Consider the following 19,599-nt stretch of genomic DNA (forward strand, 5'->3'; position numbering starts at 1 on the left):
TTCCTTGTGAGTGGATACTGTGCACGTGTGTACTTCTGTTTTTCCTACAGAACTGATGGCAAGTTTAAGTCTTGTCGGGATATACAGTGATCATCCAGGTAAGAATTCTCATGCACCCGACACCAGCAGACAGGCTGCTGGGAGCAGCTTCATGGGAAACAGAGCTGTGTCATTTCTAAGCACAGTGACACCTGAACCTGATGTCAAAAAGAAATTCTACTTCTAAATAGATTTATTACTTGTAAGGATTCAAAGGATCTGCTGTTGGTTCTGCCAGTAGTGTCCTCTAGTGGAGACACATCGGATGCTCAGAAACAAGCAAACACAATGGGCCGAGTCCAGAAATCATCCTGCCAAGGAATACAAACACCTCACAGCCACAAACCTGCCTATAAAAGCCTGGAATCTCGACCAAGCTTTTCATTACTATAATTAAGTATTACATTACTTAAAGGTAAATGTTAAATAACTTCTTAAAGTTTCGGTCCGACTGAGAAATGAACCCATTGTGGGGCTACACAGGATAAATGGTATATTAAACAATATACAGATAATGTGCCTCTGTGTGTATGCATGTATATACATAAAATCACAAAATACAGACAATGTGGGCAAAGCCACTAGTCCATGATTTAGGTAAATTCACTAAAATAAAAAAAAAAAAAAAGATGCTTTTTCGGACTTAGGTAACATGGTGACAGATGAGCTGCCACCTCCAGTGATTCCTCCAGCCCTCCATGAATCCATGTATCAGCCTTTATGCTGGGTTTCTTCCAGAGGTCTAAATATCCTTAACACAAACTTAATTAGTGACTGCAGCCTGCCCGCAGAAACGCTCTGCTACTGAAATGAGCAATCTGTTCTATTCACAGCTCCCAAACTCCTTTACTGTTGTCTTCTCTCCATCTCTTCCTTTTCATACAGTCAACCAAAACAATTTAGTATGGGGAAAAAATATCATCAATATTGCAAAGATTACTGAATCATTGCTCCACCTGCTAACACTCCTGCTTTCTTCAGGGACACTAATCATCCTTGCCTCCATGGAGTCTAGCTGATTAACAGAACCAAGTTCAACTTGGATCAATTCTTTTTAGCCAAAATTTAGGTTTAAAATTTGCTGCTTCTAATTCACACTTGACAATTTTATTCATTTAAGAAATAAAACCCACAAACCTCAAGCTATGGCCCATGTGCTATAAAAACAGTCTGATTTTTCCAGAGATGCAATGGAGCATAAAATACACTTCCTATTTATGCCACTCTTGTTTAGCTTATGAACTCGTTTCCTTCAAAAGTTTGATATCAAATTACAGTGTCTTGTTTAATACTAATTCAAAGCAACACAATTATGTGCAGCAACAAGGCCATATCCAGTCCAAATATAATCAATAGCAGTTAAGAAAAGCTTAAAGGTACATCATTGCCTTTCAGCTGGTCCAGAATTTTATTCTATTGAAAAATAAAATTCAGCCATTATATTCAATATCTTTCAATTCTCTCTGATGGCTACCCCACTCTGCTACATGAGGAACACACAGGTCACCTGCAGCACCAAAATTAAAAGTGTAAGAGTTTCGAAATCACAATTCCCACTGTATTCTTAAATATCCTTTAAGTAACAATACTGAGTCTTTATAATGTACAGTATTTGCTTCTAAAATCTATTTTGTCTGTGTATACATGCCATATATATATTTATATACACATACTCACACATATATACACGGGGCAATTTTAAATCTCTGTAGAGACATTTGAAGAAACTTACCACGAGCAATACAAAAGCTCACATGTGCTCCATTCCCAGACATTAGTTCTTCAACAGTTTTTAATTTTATTGTTTCAGTTTCTGATGATTAAGAGTTTGTACTATTCGGGGGGGGGGAAACCCCTCCTCACCCTGGCTGTGGTCACCATACCCAATGGGCCCAACAGTTTAGAGAATAAAACATAAATACAGGGCCTGAGTGTGCTGTTAGAGCCAGCCATTCCTGACAGTCTTTACAATGGGATAAACACTGTCTGTCTACAGTCCCCATGTATTTGAAAGCTACGACAAACATTTTACTGAAATGTAAATAACTGACATCACCACTGCTGAAGCAGGAGGCTGAAAAATCTCTCTAAAAATCCCAAACCCAAAAACACTGCCTGACAGAAAAAACCCCATTAATGGTCACTGAGAGAGCATGTTTTAGAGGTCGTAAGCATTGAGATTCTTTTTTTTAAAAAAGGATTAAACCAGAGCAGTCAATTACTGGCTCATATTCACACATTTTTCTGTTACAAAATTATTCCTTTTCTAAGCAAGTATATTTCCCCCTGAAATCTGTTTCCAGTAAGAATACTATTCTGAATTAGTAATGTAAATAACTGGATCGAAACTTAGCCTGCTGGAAAGCAGCTACTTTTAGATTTGCATGAAGAGAGCTGGTAAGTAACTATAAGCACTGTGGCCCAATCTATTAAAAGCCTCCTCTTTTTGTTTCTGGTTCCATTTTACTACCACACTTTAACAACTTGTTTTGCACTTGCTATTATTTACTGAGATTTTTACAGCACCTAGAGAGCCTGAAGGAGATCAGGGACACAGCTATCCCTCAAACCCATACGAAATTAGAGTAAGTTTTATCAACAGAACCAGTGAAATCTTGTTTGTTAGGACTTTGTGCCTTGTGAGGACATGGGAGCTTCAGCTGTACTGTATGTTTGGGATGGGACATGGATCAAACCTCTGTCCTGCCCCTGAGCCCTCTCCTTGGGAGCAGAGCTGCAAGATCTTCAGTCAAATCACTTAGTTAAAAGAATCTTATAATTTGTATTGTGGTGAAGATCTTTTTCAAACTAGTGATCAATAAGAAGGATCATATACAAATAATTCCAGTTAAGCAGATTAGCTGTTGCAATTGGATTCCAAAAATCACGAGGTTCCCTCAGAGTTGCACTGAATCTCTGTCATATTCCCAGTCAGATGGATGAGAGACACCTTATGGGCTTGTCTGATGTCACAAATAAGTATTGTACAAATTTAACTGAAGTGATTTAACTGCAGTGTTTGAGCTGCAGCTGAGCCAGGTGAAAAGGCCACTGTCCCCAGCTGCTGTCCCCACCCTCACTGCCAGCAGCATCCTGCCACCTTCCTCAGAATAACAGTGTCTGCCAACCCTGCCCAGCACAGACTGTCCAAACCCACAAGAAATACCTCTAACATTTAAAAGTGGGACTTTGAAAACATGGAGCCAAACCCGAAGCTCTAATAACAAATTTCAGGAAGAACTTTAGGGAAGTGATGTTCTGCCAGCAAGTCTAAGGATGACCATCTGAGAGGCAGCAACCTCTGACCCAGGTCAGGGTCACAGCCTTAGAAATGTATGCACTTCAGGCAGCTTAATCTCTATATAGTAGACACTTTTTAATCAGTACATTTTTTAATCAGCAGGTTTTTAATCAGTCAATGTCACCTCTTTACATTGAGAGAAATAAATGATAAGCATAAGCAAGTTTAAAACTGTACCTGCAGTCCCACTAACAGGATATACAGCTTTCAATATCCTGGTTGCTACAAGAGTTCCCTATTACAGGACATTTCAGTGTGAATGCTCAAGTCAGACTCGAGCAGCCAATTCAGTGAAACACACTTGCCCCTGGTGATGGATGGGTAAGATTAGTCCATCAAGGAATGAACATGCAAAAAAATAAAAAGAATCGTGGCAGAAAAACAGTTCTAGCTCTGCTGTTTCAAACATCAGGTTTGCCTTCTGGAAGAGGTTACATGAGTTTTACTTTGAGCATCAAAGGCTGATTCATGGGGGATCTTAAACTGAGCGTTATCAGATCTTATTAAGAGCTTGAAGAGTCCCATATGACAATCTGCCAACCTCAGGCCAGGGCCTTCTGGGAACATTTGCACTCGTTCTGCTGTTATGGCTCTGTGTGTGTTTGTTTTCTTACTGTACTTTTAAACAAAGCAGAGGTGAAAGTGAACACAACTTCCTTCCAGGATTTCTGCCAGTAAGGATGAGATGCACAAAACTCAAGGACTTGCCTTCCAACAGTGTAGGGCACACCCAAAGCAGCAGATACACCTTGGACCAGGTGTATCCAACACCATCAGGATTTGTGCCTCCTACCAACACAAGCAAGGACACAAGACCTGAGGGGTGGAAGTCTATTTAAAATTGGAACCATGTAGTGGTTTATGACCTTATAGTACCTCTTATGTATATTTAATTTAATACACGTGAACCACAGGTTTCATGTAATTAATGGCCATGCTCCAAGTTAGATCCTCAGAACCTGCACTTCAACTTGCTCATCCTTATACTTTGCAAATACTTTTCCAGCAGAGGGTGCAAAGCTTCTAGTGGTTGTAGAGCTTCATCCAAGCAAGCCAACATGGGCATATCAAGAAGTGTCTGGAGTTCTGACAGCTACCTGAAGCGAAGCAAAGCAACATCTCTTTCATTTGTTGGCACTCAAATCGTGCACTGGATTCCAAAGAAAAGCCAAGTTCCATGGGGAGCTGGCAGCAGCCTCATAATTCTGTGTTAAGGAGAAGCAGGTAAGGTGCTGCAATATACAGCCAGGGCTCCAAAATAGACAGTGGTTAAGATGCATCTTTGCCCAAGAGAGATATTCCTTATATTTTAATATCTAGAGGACACACTGATATAAAAACCTTTTAGTTTGCATTAAACAAACTCTTGTTGCTGTTTTGCACTTGGCCCCAAGTGCAGAACGTGCTTGTGTCCAGCAGACCAGGAAGGCAAAACAAGAGCAAGTGTGACCACAATAATCACGCAGGCATGTGGCATCCTAGAATGTTCTCCCACTATGACAGAAGTTCAGGGGTGAGAAAAAGCCTTACTCAGCACTGTGGAACACAACAGATGAAGGCTGAGTCCAACCAGAAATTGTCAGAGTGATTGCACTGTACCTGAAGGCAAAACCCAGCAAGACAGGGCTGCCAATCCTCTTGTGTGGCTTTTTTTGTGATTCACGTTTGCATAAAGAATACACCCAACCCTGTAATGCTGTTTCAGCACAGTCATGGGATTTCTAGTGAGCTGAATAACCCTTTCTTCTGTTGAGAAATTTAATGGCATTTATTTTTCTTATTTACTGTTACCAAGTACAGCTCAGTAATTTATTTAATGGTTTGTAAAACAAATCTTTATTTCCCTGGTGAGCCTGTATAAATAAATTTTTCAGGCCGTGTAAACTATTAACAAAAGAAAAATCCAATGTTTCACAGCATGAATGAAAAGAGGGTTTTGTGGATCAATTTTATTTTGTAATACTTTTGCAAGACTTCTGAGCCCAAAGAATTTCTAGTAAGTGGCAAGGATCTATTGTAGTGAACCCTGGCCTCCCTCAGGGCAATTCTTTATTCAACCCAGGCCATTAGCAAGGGTAAATCAATGTTATCAGCTCACACACACTGACAGCTTGTGTGGTTCCCACTCCCTCCTTTCTCCCCCCACATTAGGGTATATTTTTATGCTCTCCAGGGAAATTCAATTAACAGTGTCAGTCTCCTCCTCTCAGCCCATGACTGACACCAACAGGACTCTTTTCACTGCTCACTGACATGTAAGATGTGTCTGGTGATTTCTGGACTCCCAAGTTAACAAGAGAATTACTCCCCACTTCTACAAATGACCGTGTCTGATCCGTGCCGTAAACACAGCGACAGCTACTGAAATCAATCGTTTCTGACCTTATTGATTAGGACATTCAGATATCAAAATACTTCTCCAGTGGCTGAGTAATGCTTTGAGGGTAAAAGCCCAAATCAACAACAAAATAATGCATGTCTGTTAATAATATAAAATTTAGCTGTTAATTCCCCACTGCAGACTCAACGACCAGCAAAATGTTGTGAACAATTAATGACTAACACTTAGCTGCAATTCACAGCATGTTAAAAAATCTCAGCAAACAACTGCTGGTAAGAGGCTGGATACAACTCCACTTTCCAAAGAGTTTCCAAGAATTATTTAGACAACTTTTGAAACAGATACATCTTTTTATAGTAGCTAGGCAACAACACGATTTCTGTATTTTGAAATAAAAAAAGATTAACTTTTCAATAATTAATGCAAACACTGCAAAATTTGGAAATGGCACAACTCTTTCAAAAACACTACTAAACTTGATGGACTAAGAGAAGAAATGTAAGGACCCCATGCAGCCCAGGCAGCCTTCAGCAGTTAAAAGCACATGCCACTAGTAATTGTGTTCCACACTAAGTTGTGAAAAGCATCAAATAGAGCTCTCATTTTCACCAACATCGACCCTGAACCATAATGATGCAGCCCCTTCCTCAGATTTCAGTAATTTAGTTTCTCTCAGAACTAATTTTCATTATTTCTTGATTACTGATAAGAAAGAGAAGTATTTTCTAATGGTTAGAGAGAGAACACAACATAATGTCCCAGCTGAAAGCTCAAATACTCTGTGGTCCTAATGGAGCAAAAAACTATATTACAAGACACAAAGCACTGTGGTAGCAGACTGACCATGATGAAACAGTAAAGAAGATGCAAATGCTGTGCTATTAACTGAAAAAAAAAAATCCAACATTTCCCATAAACCAAAATATGCTGTACAATCACAGATTCAAAAAAATTCAAAACATAGAAATATCCCATATATAAGCACATCAGCAAAGACCTACTGGCTTTGCTGTAGCTGGGAAAACTGAACAGATTTGTGCTCCAGCAAAGCTGGCTCCAACTCTTTCCTCTGTTCTCTGCTAATTGTTTGTGGATAAGCACTATAAACCAGATGGCTAAAATGACCCAGGTTAAAAAAAATCCTAGCAAAAATACAGTGGGGAAAAAAAATGAAAAGTCTAACAGCAGAAACTGCTTGTTACACAGAGGTCACTTATTCATCCCCATGTTTAAAACAGTCCCAAATCCAAACCAATGCACTTCATAGGATATAAGTCATACAAGTGAAAGCCACAATACCTCTTTTTCCAGAATACGAGAGATCTCTCCTAAAGTCCTGTCCAGCCCAGGCACTTTGTTGTTCCCCAGTGAGCAGCTCTCCTGCATTTGGAGGTGCTTTAGAAGGTCTTTTGTCAATCGCTGTAACCTTCAACAGGAAACAAAGAGTGGGTTAAGCAAAAACTCCTGTTAACTTTCACCTTTGTAATGAACCTCTGCTAATGATAAAGGAATCTGAAAATCTACGTAAAAATATTATAATTGTCTATTCTGACCAGCATGTAAAACATCCCAGGAGACACAGTCAGCTTGGAATGTCTGTGACACTTCACTGTCTACTTTTTCAGGGAAACAGCACAGGAATAGTGTGGACAGTACAGCCATCAAGGTGCTTCTTTATTAGCTATATTTGTTTCTGTTGTTGTTTCCCTATTCTTCCACAGTTTATCCTGCTAGTTTTTGCCATGCTCCTTTTAAAATGGTTTCATCCTGCTTTGCTCCCACCATGCAATCATTTTGGCTCACTCAGCTGAGCAATTCACTCTTGAGATGAGTAAGGGAAACAGAACAGCAGATTAAACAAAACCAGCAAACATCACCAGGCTAATTTCTTACAGGCATCATAAAAGAAACGGCTCCTCAGGGTTATCTGAATAAGTAAAAAGCAGTGGCTTTGCAGTCTACCTCAGAAAGGGCATTTTATTAATGAGGGTCAGTAATGAAGCCAAAATGCAGAGGTGGGAGAGATGCAGACTCACATGGGTTAGGTTTCATTTCCATTTTATATGTCTACCTCTGGGCTATTCCCCTTTGCTCTCCTGCGAGGCAGCCAGGAGAAATATGCAGTTCCAAGGCACCATTCTCTCACCCTAAGGTCTAAAACACAGCAGTCAAAAGACACTCATAGTTTATCCTTGTGTGCCTTGAATGTGAAGGCAGTAAGAGCTCAGGGGCACACTTTGCACTGTGGGTGCAGTGCCGGAGCGGGAACACACGGGGAACACGGGCCCTCAGCTGGAGACTGGGAGAGGGCAGGAGGAATTGGCATTCCAGGTTTGCCAGGTATTTGTCAGGCACTGCCTCAGTACCTGCTCCTGGCTGCTCTGAGGGACAGGGACAGTGCTTGGTGGACCTTTGCTTTCATCTACTGAGCAATTTGCACTGAAGTGGGACAGAGCTGGGAGCTGAGCAGGATGAGTGGGGGAAACAGTGTTGTGACCAGAAGCCAATATACAGAAGTCTAGAGGAAGGAAAAGAGAGGGGAAGGGTAACAATGCTCATAAAATGGAGATATCAGTGTAAAAGGGCCAGAAGGCCTGCACAAAGTGACCACAGAGTAATGGCAAAGAGAAAATTCCATTAACTGGTCTCCTAGAGGTGGGACAGGAAGGCTGGAGATGGAAAGGCTGGAGAATGTACCACAGTAGTAACATGTATCCAAAAAAAAAAAAAATCATCAATATCAGAATATTCATTTGGGGAAGAATAGAGAGTTTCCACTTAATCAAGAGGAAACAGGAAACTCTGTGCCTTCTCTTTGAAAAAATTCAGAGCTTTGTTAATGGCTTTCGAGACACGCTGAAGACACGGATATGTTCTTAAAGTAAAAATAAAAATGATTTGCAGAATTCTGAGTCTTGGACTTCTTATCATCTGGTCAGCTGAATCCATTAATATTCAACCAGACTTTTCTATGGCAAGAAAAATAAAAGTAGATTACATCCTGATGAGGTTTTTTTGCACTGCTATTTTCTCTGTGGAAAATGAGGTTGGAGGAAACTTCTGCCTATCACAGTAAGCCACGAACTAAAATGGGAAACAAAATTAAAAGCCAAAACTCAAACAACTGCAGGACTTGGACAGTAAATTAAAAGACCATAGCACCAATTAGAAGTGGAACTGCTGCAGTCCAGAGAGATGCTCCAGAAGCAGAGTATTGCAGGTATTCTCACAGAATGGTATTTAGAATGGCTGTTGCCTTGGCAATATCCTAGCACATCAAGCAAAAAAGTCTTATTATTTCTTTGAAATATCTACTCTAATTGCATATTAAAGCATAAAGGCACTGAAAAAACCCACCACACTATATTGTTACTTCATCTCACAAAAGACAGCAAGACAGGTTTCCATTTGCTTCATTTAACATCAGAGGAATGGAATTCCACCAGGATTAACCACAGAGGCTGAAGAAAGGCACTTTCCTAATCTACATCAGGCATCGGTACACAGAACGTGTAAGGTTTATCAAAATGCTCCTCACAAGGACTCAAAGGGAACATAATCATATTACACCAATACTTCTGCTGACAGAGGAACAGAAGTTTCTTTCTCTTCAGCCTATTAAGATGCTCTGCAAGTTAAACACCACGTTCACTTTCTGTCCTCGGTTTAAAAACAAAGCTGTACAACACGTTAACTCCAAAGGAAAAGCTTCCAGTTTTCCACTTCTTCTAAAAGTCTTTCTGGATGCTTTTCCAAAATTCCAACCTTCTAAGCGTGTGTTCAGCATCACAGATTAAGAAACTTGAAGAATAGATTTTCAATTCCACCACATTAAAGAATTACCTCTTACAGCCTCATACCCTACTGTGTGGTGAATCTTCTGCCAAAAACAGTTAACGGATGCTGTGTGATCACATGGGGAAGAGAAGGGAAATAAAAACTCCCTCCTCCCACAGAGAAATTATTTTAATATCCTCTATACCAACTTCTTGGCAGTGTCAGAGAAATAAGAATAATTTCAGGACTGTTTCAAAGGACTAGAAATCTATGGAAGAGGACTTGTGCTTGGATGTAGAATTTACCATTGCTATGAACGGATTTGGAAAGAGAACTCTGTCCATTCTGGACTCCTTGTGCACTCCTGGTATGCAGTGTGGATTACTAGAGCATGGCATCAACACCTGACCCAGTGGCCATGTGGAAATACTGCTGAGTCCAAATTCAATCATTTTAGGACAATTATTTACTCTTCCTTCTGTCTCCCAGTTTTCACTCCTCCGATGCTCACGATGCCATACAGGAATGGTAAATGACTGAAACTTTACTGGGGCTGGATAAAAGGGAAGTTAATGTCTTTTTCTCTAAAACTATTTCCATCTCACTAATTAAGGTTTTAGTACTGCCCACAAACAGATAATTCAGAATGCAGAAGAAATATCAGAAAGGACATAAGGCACTGACTGGTCTTGGAATGTTACCATAACATAAACTTTCATAAATAGTATGTTCAGCAAATAAAAATACAGTATCTGATTTTTTTGTACTGCAAGTGGAAAAACAAGGGATATTCAATATCAAAGGTTTTCCTTTTTAGCACGGGCTAAATATTTTTAGCAGGTTTAATATATTTTACAGGCTAAAGGAAAGAGATCTGTTAATATTTATAGGCCACATTTCATCTCCAGAACAAAATAGCCTTGAAATAGTAACATCAATGTATTTCAGCACTTGCAGGTTTAAATCCATGATTTCTTGGCTGCACAGTGATGTATGTATGCAAGGCAGGATTAGTGTGAGTGGGCAGAGCAGTGGATGCTGTGCAGTTCCTGCAGGGAAGGAGCAGTTGCTCCTCCGGAGGTTCTGGCGAGGGCGGCCAAGTGCCAGCCGGACACACAGCCCCGATTCTTCCCCAGGCAGCCCCTGCCTGGAGAGAACTGAGAACGTCTGGGGAAGTTCCTGCCCAGCCCAAAGTGCAGCTTTGCTGTAGCCCCTGGAAGCAACCTACATTCCCTGCCTGCAGTACAGTTCACACCGTGCTGGCACGCGGGGCACCCTCCGATGGCTCCAGGTGTGCCAGGGAAACACAGCTGGGCACAGTCCCAGGCACTGCCAGATGAAAAACAGCTACATCTGCAGCTTTACACACCTTCTGCAGTGTTTGAAAGGAAGCTCTCTGAAAAATGATGAAAAATTCCTATAAATCTCATTTTCTGAATGCATTTATTTGTATTCCTATGAGAACGTTCCAGCCTTGCCCTGAAGATGAAATCTACTGCTTGCCCAATCATAAACCTGTTATTTATCTGCTCTGAAAGTTTAACTGGATTTTATTTTACTTACGCTTTGGCTCTTCTACAGTTTCCAGAGCTGTGTGGAAACTAAATTTTGCACAAGTACTTCCAGTTTCAGAGACTGTTTTTTTCCTGCAGTAATCAGTATTTTGGTATATTATCTTATAGTTGGCCTACCCGGCCTCTAGCCTACTAAAACAAGAAGACCTACAAGGTGAGTTTATCCTGTGAATTCACTGATATACCATAATGAAAGTAAGAAAGCACTGTATTGTTAAAGACATTTAGCTGTGGCCCTCTGCAAGAACAAACTTCACACTACATTCCCATCTTCTCTCCAGCAGATTCTTACAGGAAATAGTTCTTCATTTTCTAATTCTCTTCTTTTTGTGCTGCAGCCTGTTTTCAGGACAACAGTGGTTCCCATTTCCATACTACCCCAAGTATCCCTTTACACAGTGGCAAAGAAAAAGGTAAGTAAAAAAAAAATGTGAAAACAATTCCTTCTTGTGTGAGGAGAGACTGGCTAAAATATTAGATGAAGGGGTTAAATTTTCTCCCCCTGCAGTCCTGTTAACTCCCTTCAGGCACAAGGCAATCTTTCATTACCTTAGTTTCCCTGTTGTATTAAAGGATGACATTTACACTTTGCTACCTGCAGATTGCTTTAACACTGACATATATGGCCTTTGGATTAGAAGATCCTAAATAGATGTAAATAACCTTCTAACTTTGAGAAAATGTTTTCCTTCCCTTTTGAAAACGTGTTCTGATGGACACCTGAGAATGCTCTAATGGACACCTGACACACCTTTTGCCAGGTTAACCTGACAGACTGAACAATAAACGAATACTCAGATCAGTTCCCAGAAAATATGAATTAGTACTACAAATCCACCAAGAGTCCACCAGCATTTATAAAATTACCCAAGTGCCACCAGTGACCAACCAGCAAATGCACAGTGGAGAGAGGTCAGGAGCAACACTTGGCTGCTCCAGGTGAGAATGTCCACAGTCCTTTTCCTTGGATGCCCCTCTCGGCACATGAAATAGTTCAGAGAGCAGAATACTTACTAAATGAAGCAGTATTTGGACTTATACCCCTCACTCCCTAATGGGCACAATATTTTTAATAGATACTAAAAAAAGAGAAAGCTTTCCCAGTCATCTTTTAAAACCCATTTCGAAAAAAGAACTGCATAGAGCCACTCACAATCCCAGTCATGAATCAGTACTCTGGAACTGAAAAAGGGATACACAGTGCCTATCAAAGCAGGATAAACCCTGTCTGCTTATTGCCATTAGTGTAGTACCACTGCAGAGCTTAGAAAGCACTTGGATCAGTGCTTCCTTAGTGCAAAAGATTTTATAAATCTCAAACCTTAAACTAGTAAAAACCACTGAAACAATCTATCAGCCGCAGCAGGAAATCGGTGGTCTTATAATATTAAAGTGGCTTAATCTTAAAGGTGATCTAAAAAGGCTTTTTACCTGCCAACTACTAATTCTGGGTTCTGTCTTTCTTCTGTAACAACTGACAACATGACTAAGAACTAAAATCAGATAAGAAATTGCATTCCATAAATGGTTTTAGTTGTTTGTGAAGACACAATCAGTTTGGGGGAGAGGAGTGGGTAAAGAAATGTGGCATAAGCAAGGAAGCATAAAGGGAAGACATATTTAATGATCTAATTCTAAAACACATTCGCTTCTGTTAAGCAAATAAATAAACCTACCAACTGGATCACATTTTAAATGGAATTTATAAAAAAGAACTTTTCCATTTTTAAATTCCACGGTCCACTAGGTCAAAAAGTGTTTTCTGTTCATTAGCATACTTCCACTCCAATCAGAACACCTCAAACCTTCCTTTGGGATGGACAAAAAGTACTGGCATTTGTTTGGACACAAAGAATGCATTTAGCACTCTGAGTGTGTCCCCCCTCCGTTCTGTGCCATGACCTTTCTCAGTAACTTTGCAGATCTCCTGAGAGCTGGGCAGGGTTCACCTCCCAGCACTGGCAGGCTTTGCTCTCTCAGCCAGGTACAGCAGCAGTTAAACACCGAATCCTAGAGCAGCACGTGGTGTTCTGGCTGAAAAGCCAATACTCTGACCACATTTACAAGCTTCTCAATGTAATAATACTCAGTGCAGACCTCCTGCTGTTTGCTCCTTTCTGCTGACTCCTCTTCCTACTGGTCTTGGTTAAGTAGGATCCTGTATTTAGTTCTGTTACAAAGGTGCTGTTACAAAAGTCCTGTTATTTTTTCCTGTATTACATTTTGCCATGTAAACAGATACAGTCTGGACTAAAACACTTGCCTCAGGAAACTTCTTGCCCTCTCATGCTTTCCTTTACAGAAGGAGATAAAACTACCCTTCCCTATTCTTCCATTTTGTAATATGTGTTGTGCAAAGTTAACACATTTCAGTAGGAACAGACTGGGCTTATGGTTGACTCACAGACACTCCTCTCTTCTTAAAAAGCCAGTTCAGACTTGAGCTCCCACTGCTGCCCCCTTGATTTCAAAGAAGCTCACAGACATATGAGCCTCAGAGTAGATAAAGAGTTGTGTAATTTTGGAAAGAACAATAACCATGATATCTGAAACTATGTTTTAAAAATATAGATGTAAGCATCTGCTAGATCCCTAGGTTTCTAACTTCAAAAGAGACCTCAGATCTGTGATGAGAGTGAGCTACACAGTGGCCACAACTCTAGTTCGTGTCTAAAAGGGCACAGCAATAACAGAGGCAATAAAGGAAGAAACTAAGAAAGCAGGTGGAACAGAAGATTCTGTCTGAAAGCAAAGGAACTTTTAATCACGTAAAGAGAAATGAAAACAGTTAAATTTAAGATCAGTCAAAAGATTTGAAAATATTTTTTAAAATTTAAAAATCTGAGTTTCTCTTGTGCTTCAGTTGAGACACAACTGACTAAGTTACATCACTTATGATCTCAGAAAGGACCTAAAGTGGAGGCACTACAGCTTATCAATATTTTCATTCACTTAAACATGCACATTTCTACTTTCTGACAATCAGACCTTAATGTTTTATTTCCTGGTAGCAAAGAAAAGCAAAACACAGAAGCTACAAATCTAGAAGTCTTAATATGCTACAAAATTAATCTTGAAAATGGAAGTGCTGATGACTAAGAAACAAAGCCAATTCCTTCCCCATGTGTTTATGCAGGTGTGCCATCTGCTGGAGATGGGGCATTTTCTTAAGTCAAACCTCAGTGATGGATTTTTATTACTTTAAAATACATCTAAGATTCAGCAGCAGGTTTTCAAGCTATTGAAAAGACTATGTAAAAGATACTGCCTGCAGGCTAGTTGTATGTAACTGCAAGGATCTGAACTTCTCAACCACCAGTAACTTACACAAAATGCCACCTTCAAGTATATCAGCAATTTATGAGTGATGGAAGCAATCACAAAACATACAGGTTATTACCTTGGTCTGAAGACAAATATCCCCAGTCTGGAAAGTCGTCGCAATTTTAGGACGAGGGTTTAGAATCCAACTGTGGAGACCCCACAGCTCCTTGGCTGATGCTACAGACTCCCTGAGCCCAGCTACAAGTGAGGCACACACACCATCTGCCCACTGTAAATGGATGTCTCAGGAAAATTAAGAACAGGGCAGGAGCGCATAATCCTCTTTACTAATCTGTTTCTTTCCCCATTTTCATCTTCAGAGTCTCTGGGGCTGGATGTCCTTTCCCAGAACTGCAGGAATGCAGGTAAAGTGTCAGCTATCACCTGTGTGACTTCAGTCAGGGAGTTCCAGCCATCTCCCTGCACTCTGCTTTAAGAACACTGGATTTGGTTCCCTCTGAATCCGGCTCCAGCTCTACCCTGCGCTCCCTCATTCCAGTACCAGGAAGGACAGCAAACAATCACCATCCATCTTTTCCATGCCATTTATGACCTTATAGATCTCTGTAACATAACCCCATTAGAACTTCCTCCCATTATCACATTTTTCCCCAGAATGAGAAGTACCAGCTTACTTATTTCCTAACACAGAAGTTACACGTAAAATTATTACAGATTTCCTTTCCTGCCTCCTCTGAACCTTTAACAATTCCAGCTTATCTGTTTGGAGACAAAGAACCAGAACTGCACATTGTATTCAAAAGATGCAGATGACCCAGGTATTTGTACATCACATTCTTTGTTCTGTTTTTGCTAGTTTTTAAATAATTTTAACAAAGGATTTCTACGAACTACTGAGAGGACTGAGCTGATATTTTCTTGGAACTACCTCTCACATCTGCAAATTTAAGGCCCACACTTTGTATGTGAAGGTATAATTGAGTTCTGTCTTCCCCCTCTATTGTGTAGCACTCAATATACACTGGATTTCACCAGCCATTTTATTGCCTCACTAACTCTCTTCAAAATTATCATTCAGCATCAGCTCTTGTCCCTATGTCCTGAATCTCTGCATGATCATCACACTCTGTCCTCTCACTGCTTGCCCTCTTTCTCCAAGTCACTTGTGAATATGTCAAACATCTCAGAACTGCAGAACTCTACTGGTGACCTCCCTGTTCTGCCAAGGACTGAAGAAACACTCCACTTCTTTTCAACTTCTTAACTGCTTTCCACTTAAACTACAGCTATATAGTTTCTTTTAAAATCTTTGGTGACAGACCTTATCAAAATCCTTTTGGAAATCCAAATATTCTGCACCTTTTCCCAACTGGTTTCAGTGAAATCAGAAAGTAAGAGCTGAGCAATTTCCAGTTTCAAACTAAGGAGAAGGAATTTGTCATTGAGCACAGGTCTTGTTTTAATCTTACCATCCAGCTGTTTTCATCTGTGCCTTATCCTAGACAACAAAAAGATCTGTTCTTTGAAAAGCTCAGTGTCAGACTGGAAACCATCATATGCTTTCCCCTTTGTTTCTGATCAAATGCAGGCCAAATATAAGATTTTCAGCCCCAGCATTCCAATTTTCACCATCAGTCTGGAAGTGCAGGACTGGAACCTTCTCGTTTCCAAGTAAGAAAAGTATGAGCACATGTTCTCTTTACTACAGCAACTTCCATGGTTTAAGATACACAGTGTCTTCAAAAAAAAAATGCATTTCTAAGGTCTGAGCTTTTGTATTAGAAACTAATGTGTAACTCAAGATGGCAATATGCCCCATGTTGAGGGAGAACCTTCCACACCTGCTCTGCTGGGAACTTCAGAAGCACTTCTGCAACAGACAGGGCAAAAAAGCACATGTCTAAAGTAAAGAAAGTTTAATGCTTACTTGGATTTAAATGGGGAATCAGACACAGCATTTTTTGCTTCCATCAAGCTCTCATATTCCTTTGCCCTAGAGGAGAAAATATTCATTATTATTGACTATTGTCTAAAGTGTACAGGATGTAATATTAGTGACAGGGTTCAAACCTTTGGGTTTTTCCTGGTTCACAGTAAGGCCCAGCATTTCTGTCAGAATCCAGACTGGTGCTGAACTACTGGCCATTAGCAATTTATGATTAATATTACTGCTTTAGAATAACATCAGTACACAAATGGCATATTTAAGTTGACTTTTGAAATGGTAGAAAACTGCACAAGTGATACATAGAAATGTAGTAATCTACTGCCTACTATAAAATTATTAGTGATATAATAATTTATATTATGATGTATAAATATATATAATTAGTATATAAAATATTAGTGATTTAGACATGTAGTGCAGATCAGATCAGTACATCACAGATTATAATTAACATATAAATACTTGGTTATATTTACAGGCAAAGGAGTATTTTTATGTAACTACTGATTGTATTGTAATATAATAAATTTTAGGCAAACGACATAGAAACACCTCAAAGAATGACTGTTTTACTGCTGGAAACAGAAACACAACCTCTTTGGTCCCTTAAAACTATTATTTACGCTGGCTATATGCCAAAAAGTAGGAAGAGGGAGAGGAGATGTTTTTCCACTGCTTGTTTTCACTCCAGCCAGCCCGTGCCAACAGGTGAAAATCACGATTTGCTCGTGGACCAAAGCAGGATTCACGGTGCTAATCCTGTAACCTGCTTTTAATAACACACACACACATAAAGCAAAACTAATCCAGGCACTGCAGTGCTGCAGATGCATTTCTCTCAGGTATATAGAGTGAACTTTCCTTTATATTTTCTGTTCCCACAAATGGATGGAGTTTCCCAAAGCCACTCAGATCTTCCCTCAGCTGAACTGTTCCAACTTATGCTCCACGCAAATATTGTTACATCACCACCAGCTCTGATTTGTGGGTCGTTAATAAAGCCATTAATCACAGCTGAATTCAGTATTAAACACGAAGGTGAGATTCCTTTATTAACCTTTTGCCTTCTTACCCAGAAACAACACATGTCAGCTTCTGCACAGACAAGTCAGTCGAACTTGAAAAATCACCCCAAATACCTGTTCCTAAATGCACGTGGCTGGAGTGCTTTAAATCCATTGTAAAGCACACACCAACCATATGGTAGTCACCTCTCATGCTCAAATTTGGCCTTCATCAGGACTCCTTTTGCCATGGGAGTACCCAAATACTCTTCTGCCAGCAGCACATCCACAATAACCTGAGATAATTTACTCAGCTATATATCAGTTGTTACTGATAGCACCAGTTAAATGGCTTAGGGTTATAAATATAATTAATAAGACTAACAAAACTTCTCAACATATCTAATATCCCATTGATCACCATTTGTCCCCTCATTCACCTCTGCCCTTCATTGCTTTGATATTGCAGGAGTGATTTAAGATCTGGAAACTCAGGAGAGCAACAGGAACCTATTTGGATGCAGTTCTTATTTTTTTCCAGTTTTAAAATATCACAGCTTCCTAGAAACTGAAATGAATGCATCATTTCAAGAGCTGAGGTGTAAGGGTATTTGTTGTAACTGTTTCTTTTTATAGGGAAGAGGGAGACTTGTAGATATGTACTAAAACATGGTCTGCAGATAATCTACTAACACCTACAAAACTCCAAATTATCAACATCAAAATACCTTTGCTTTATACCACTAATGGACATTTTTATTAGTAAGCCTTTTGTGTTGACATTAGAAAACTCATTGTGAAATCTTCAATTTAACTCTGAGTTATCTTCCAGGACAGCAAACCCACTGAAAAGTTTAGTCACCCTTTAGTAGGAAAAACAAGCCTAATGAACATGGATTTCATGTCTTGCCAAGATAACTCCTCTTAGATTTTGAAGCTTTCACTGTACTTTAAATAGTACATCACCTTTGTAAAATGATGTCCCTTTATTACTGTTTTAATTACAATTTTTCATGAGGAATATGCTGACTCACCCAGCAGTCTGACACGTAAGAACTCAAGTTGTTCTGAAAAAGTTTTTCTCCTCTCAGTGCCAATAACAAACTATTTATCATTTGAACCTGTATTCTGAGATCTGACAAATCTTTGACTAAATTCAACAGAAGCAGCTCTGGAGATTGGACCCAGTAACTGCATTAAATCAACAGGTCATATGAATAACTCTGCATCTTGAGCAATCAGAAACCTGGAAGAACGTTATCCACTTTCAACAGTGTGTTCTAATGTGCTGTTCAGACAGTGGATTTGCTCATTCAAAGAGGAAAGCAATCAGAAACAGTAATACATTGTAAAAGTGTGGTGTGTTTGAAGACTGATGTGCCTTTATTAGCACTATCATGAGTTAATAAAACATCTCATTTTTACTGGAGCTCTAAAAATCCAGGCAGGTGTTCTTCTCTTCTTTGAAGCCCTTCTTGCTTAAGAAGGCAGGGAAAATACATAACAATGACTCTTACCTCCTGAGAAGTATTTTTAGAGAGAAATGCAAAAATATATTACAATATTCAATTAAGTATTAACCTCGGCTGGGGACTGTTCAGCTCTAGAGAGTGACACTGCCAGTTCATGATAGAATGATGTCCTGCACATCATACTGATTTGCAGATGTCACTTTTTAGACTAAGAACAAATTGCAGGTCTGACAGCTCACTTTCCATTTTAAGATATTTTTATTCTTCTTGTTGTGACAGGCAACAAAAAATGATTAAATTTAGTCATGGGATTTGACACCACAGCGGGCTGACTCCTATTTGTTGATTACTATTGATTTTCTTTGATACTTCATTTAAAAATCAATAGCTAGAAAGAAAAATAGGCATGGTTTACACAAATTTAAACATGCTATTGTATGCTAGAAGAGGCTACAGTTTTGGCAGGGCACTGGCATCCAATTATGAGAAAAGCTCTTAACAGGTGAAACCAAGGGCTCCAGATCGATATTCAGTTTTCTTTCTCAATCAGAGAAAGTGGCCATAAATTAGGCTCATCAGTGTTATTTTCAAGACACTCCCAAAGCAAATAATTTTACATTTTTTTCAGCCTTCCACTGCACTCATACTAAAGGACAAAAGGTAAAGTTTAGAACAAAACTTAAAGGAAAAAAAAATAAAAAGGAATTTGTACTACCTGGAGTTCATCCGTGCCTTTAGCTTCTTGGCTTTCTTTTTAATTTTTTGTTTCTCCTCTCCATCTTTTAATGGTTCCACAGGAACAGAACTCTCAATCACAATGTCCACAATGTACTTCTTTAATGACAGGTGCTCCTGCAG

General features: G+C 39.5%; 1 protein-coding gene across 4 annotated transcripts in view; it reads right to left on the minus strand.

Moving 5' to 3' along the window:
• SCAPER (S-phase cyclin A associated protein in the ER) overlaps positions 1-19,599 on the minus strand; it is a 141,925-nt gene that overhangs the window by 60,855 nt on the left and 61,471 nt on the right. For all 4 annotated transcript variants that reach the window (XM_064668442.1, XM_064668440.1, XM_064668441.1 and 1 more), the window contains exons 21-23: positions 19,457-19,593; positions 16,245-16,310; positions 6,981-7,107 (exon numbers count right to left, since the gene is read on the minus strand). In XM_064668442.1, coding sequence (XP_064524512.1) covers positions 6,981-7,107; positions 16,245-16,310; positions 19,457-19,593 — 330 coding nt within the window. The remainder of the gene's footprint in view (positions 1-6,980; positions 7,108-16,244; positions 16,311-19,456; positions 19,594-19,599) is intronic.

This window comes from Pseudopipra pipra, chromosome 12, assembly GCF_036250125.1.
Source record: "Pseudopipra pipra isolate bDixPip1 chromosome 12, bDixPip1.hap1, whole genome shotgun sequence".
NCBI classification, from domain to species: domain Eukaryota; kingdom Metazoa; phylum Chordata; class Aves; order Passeriformes; family Pipridae; genus Pseudopipra; species Pseudopipra pipra.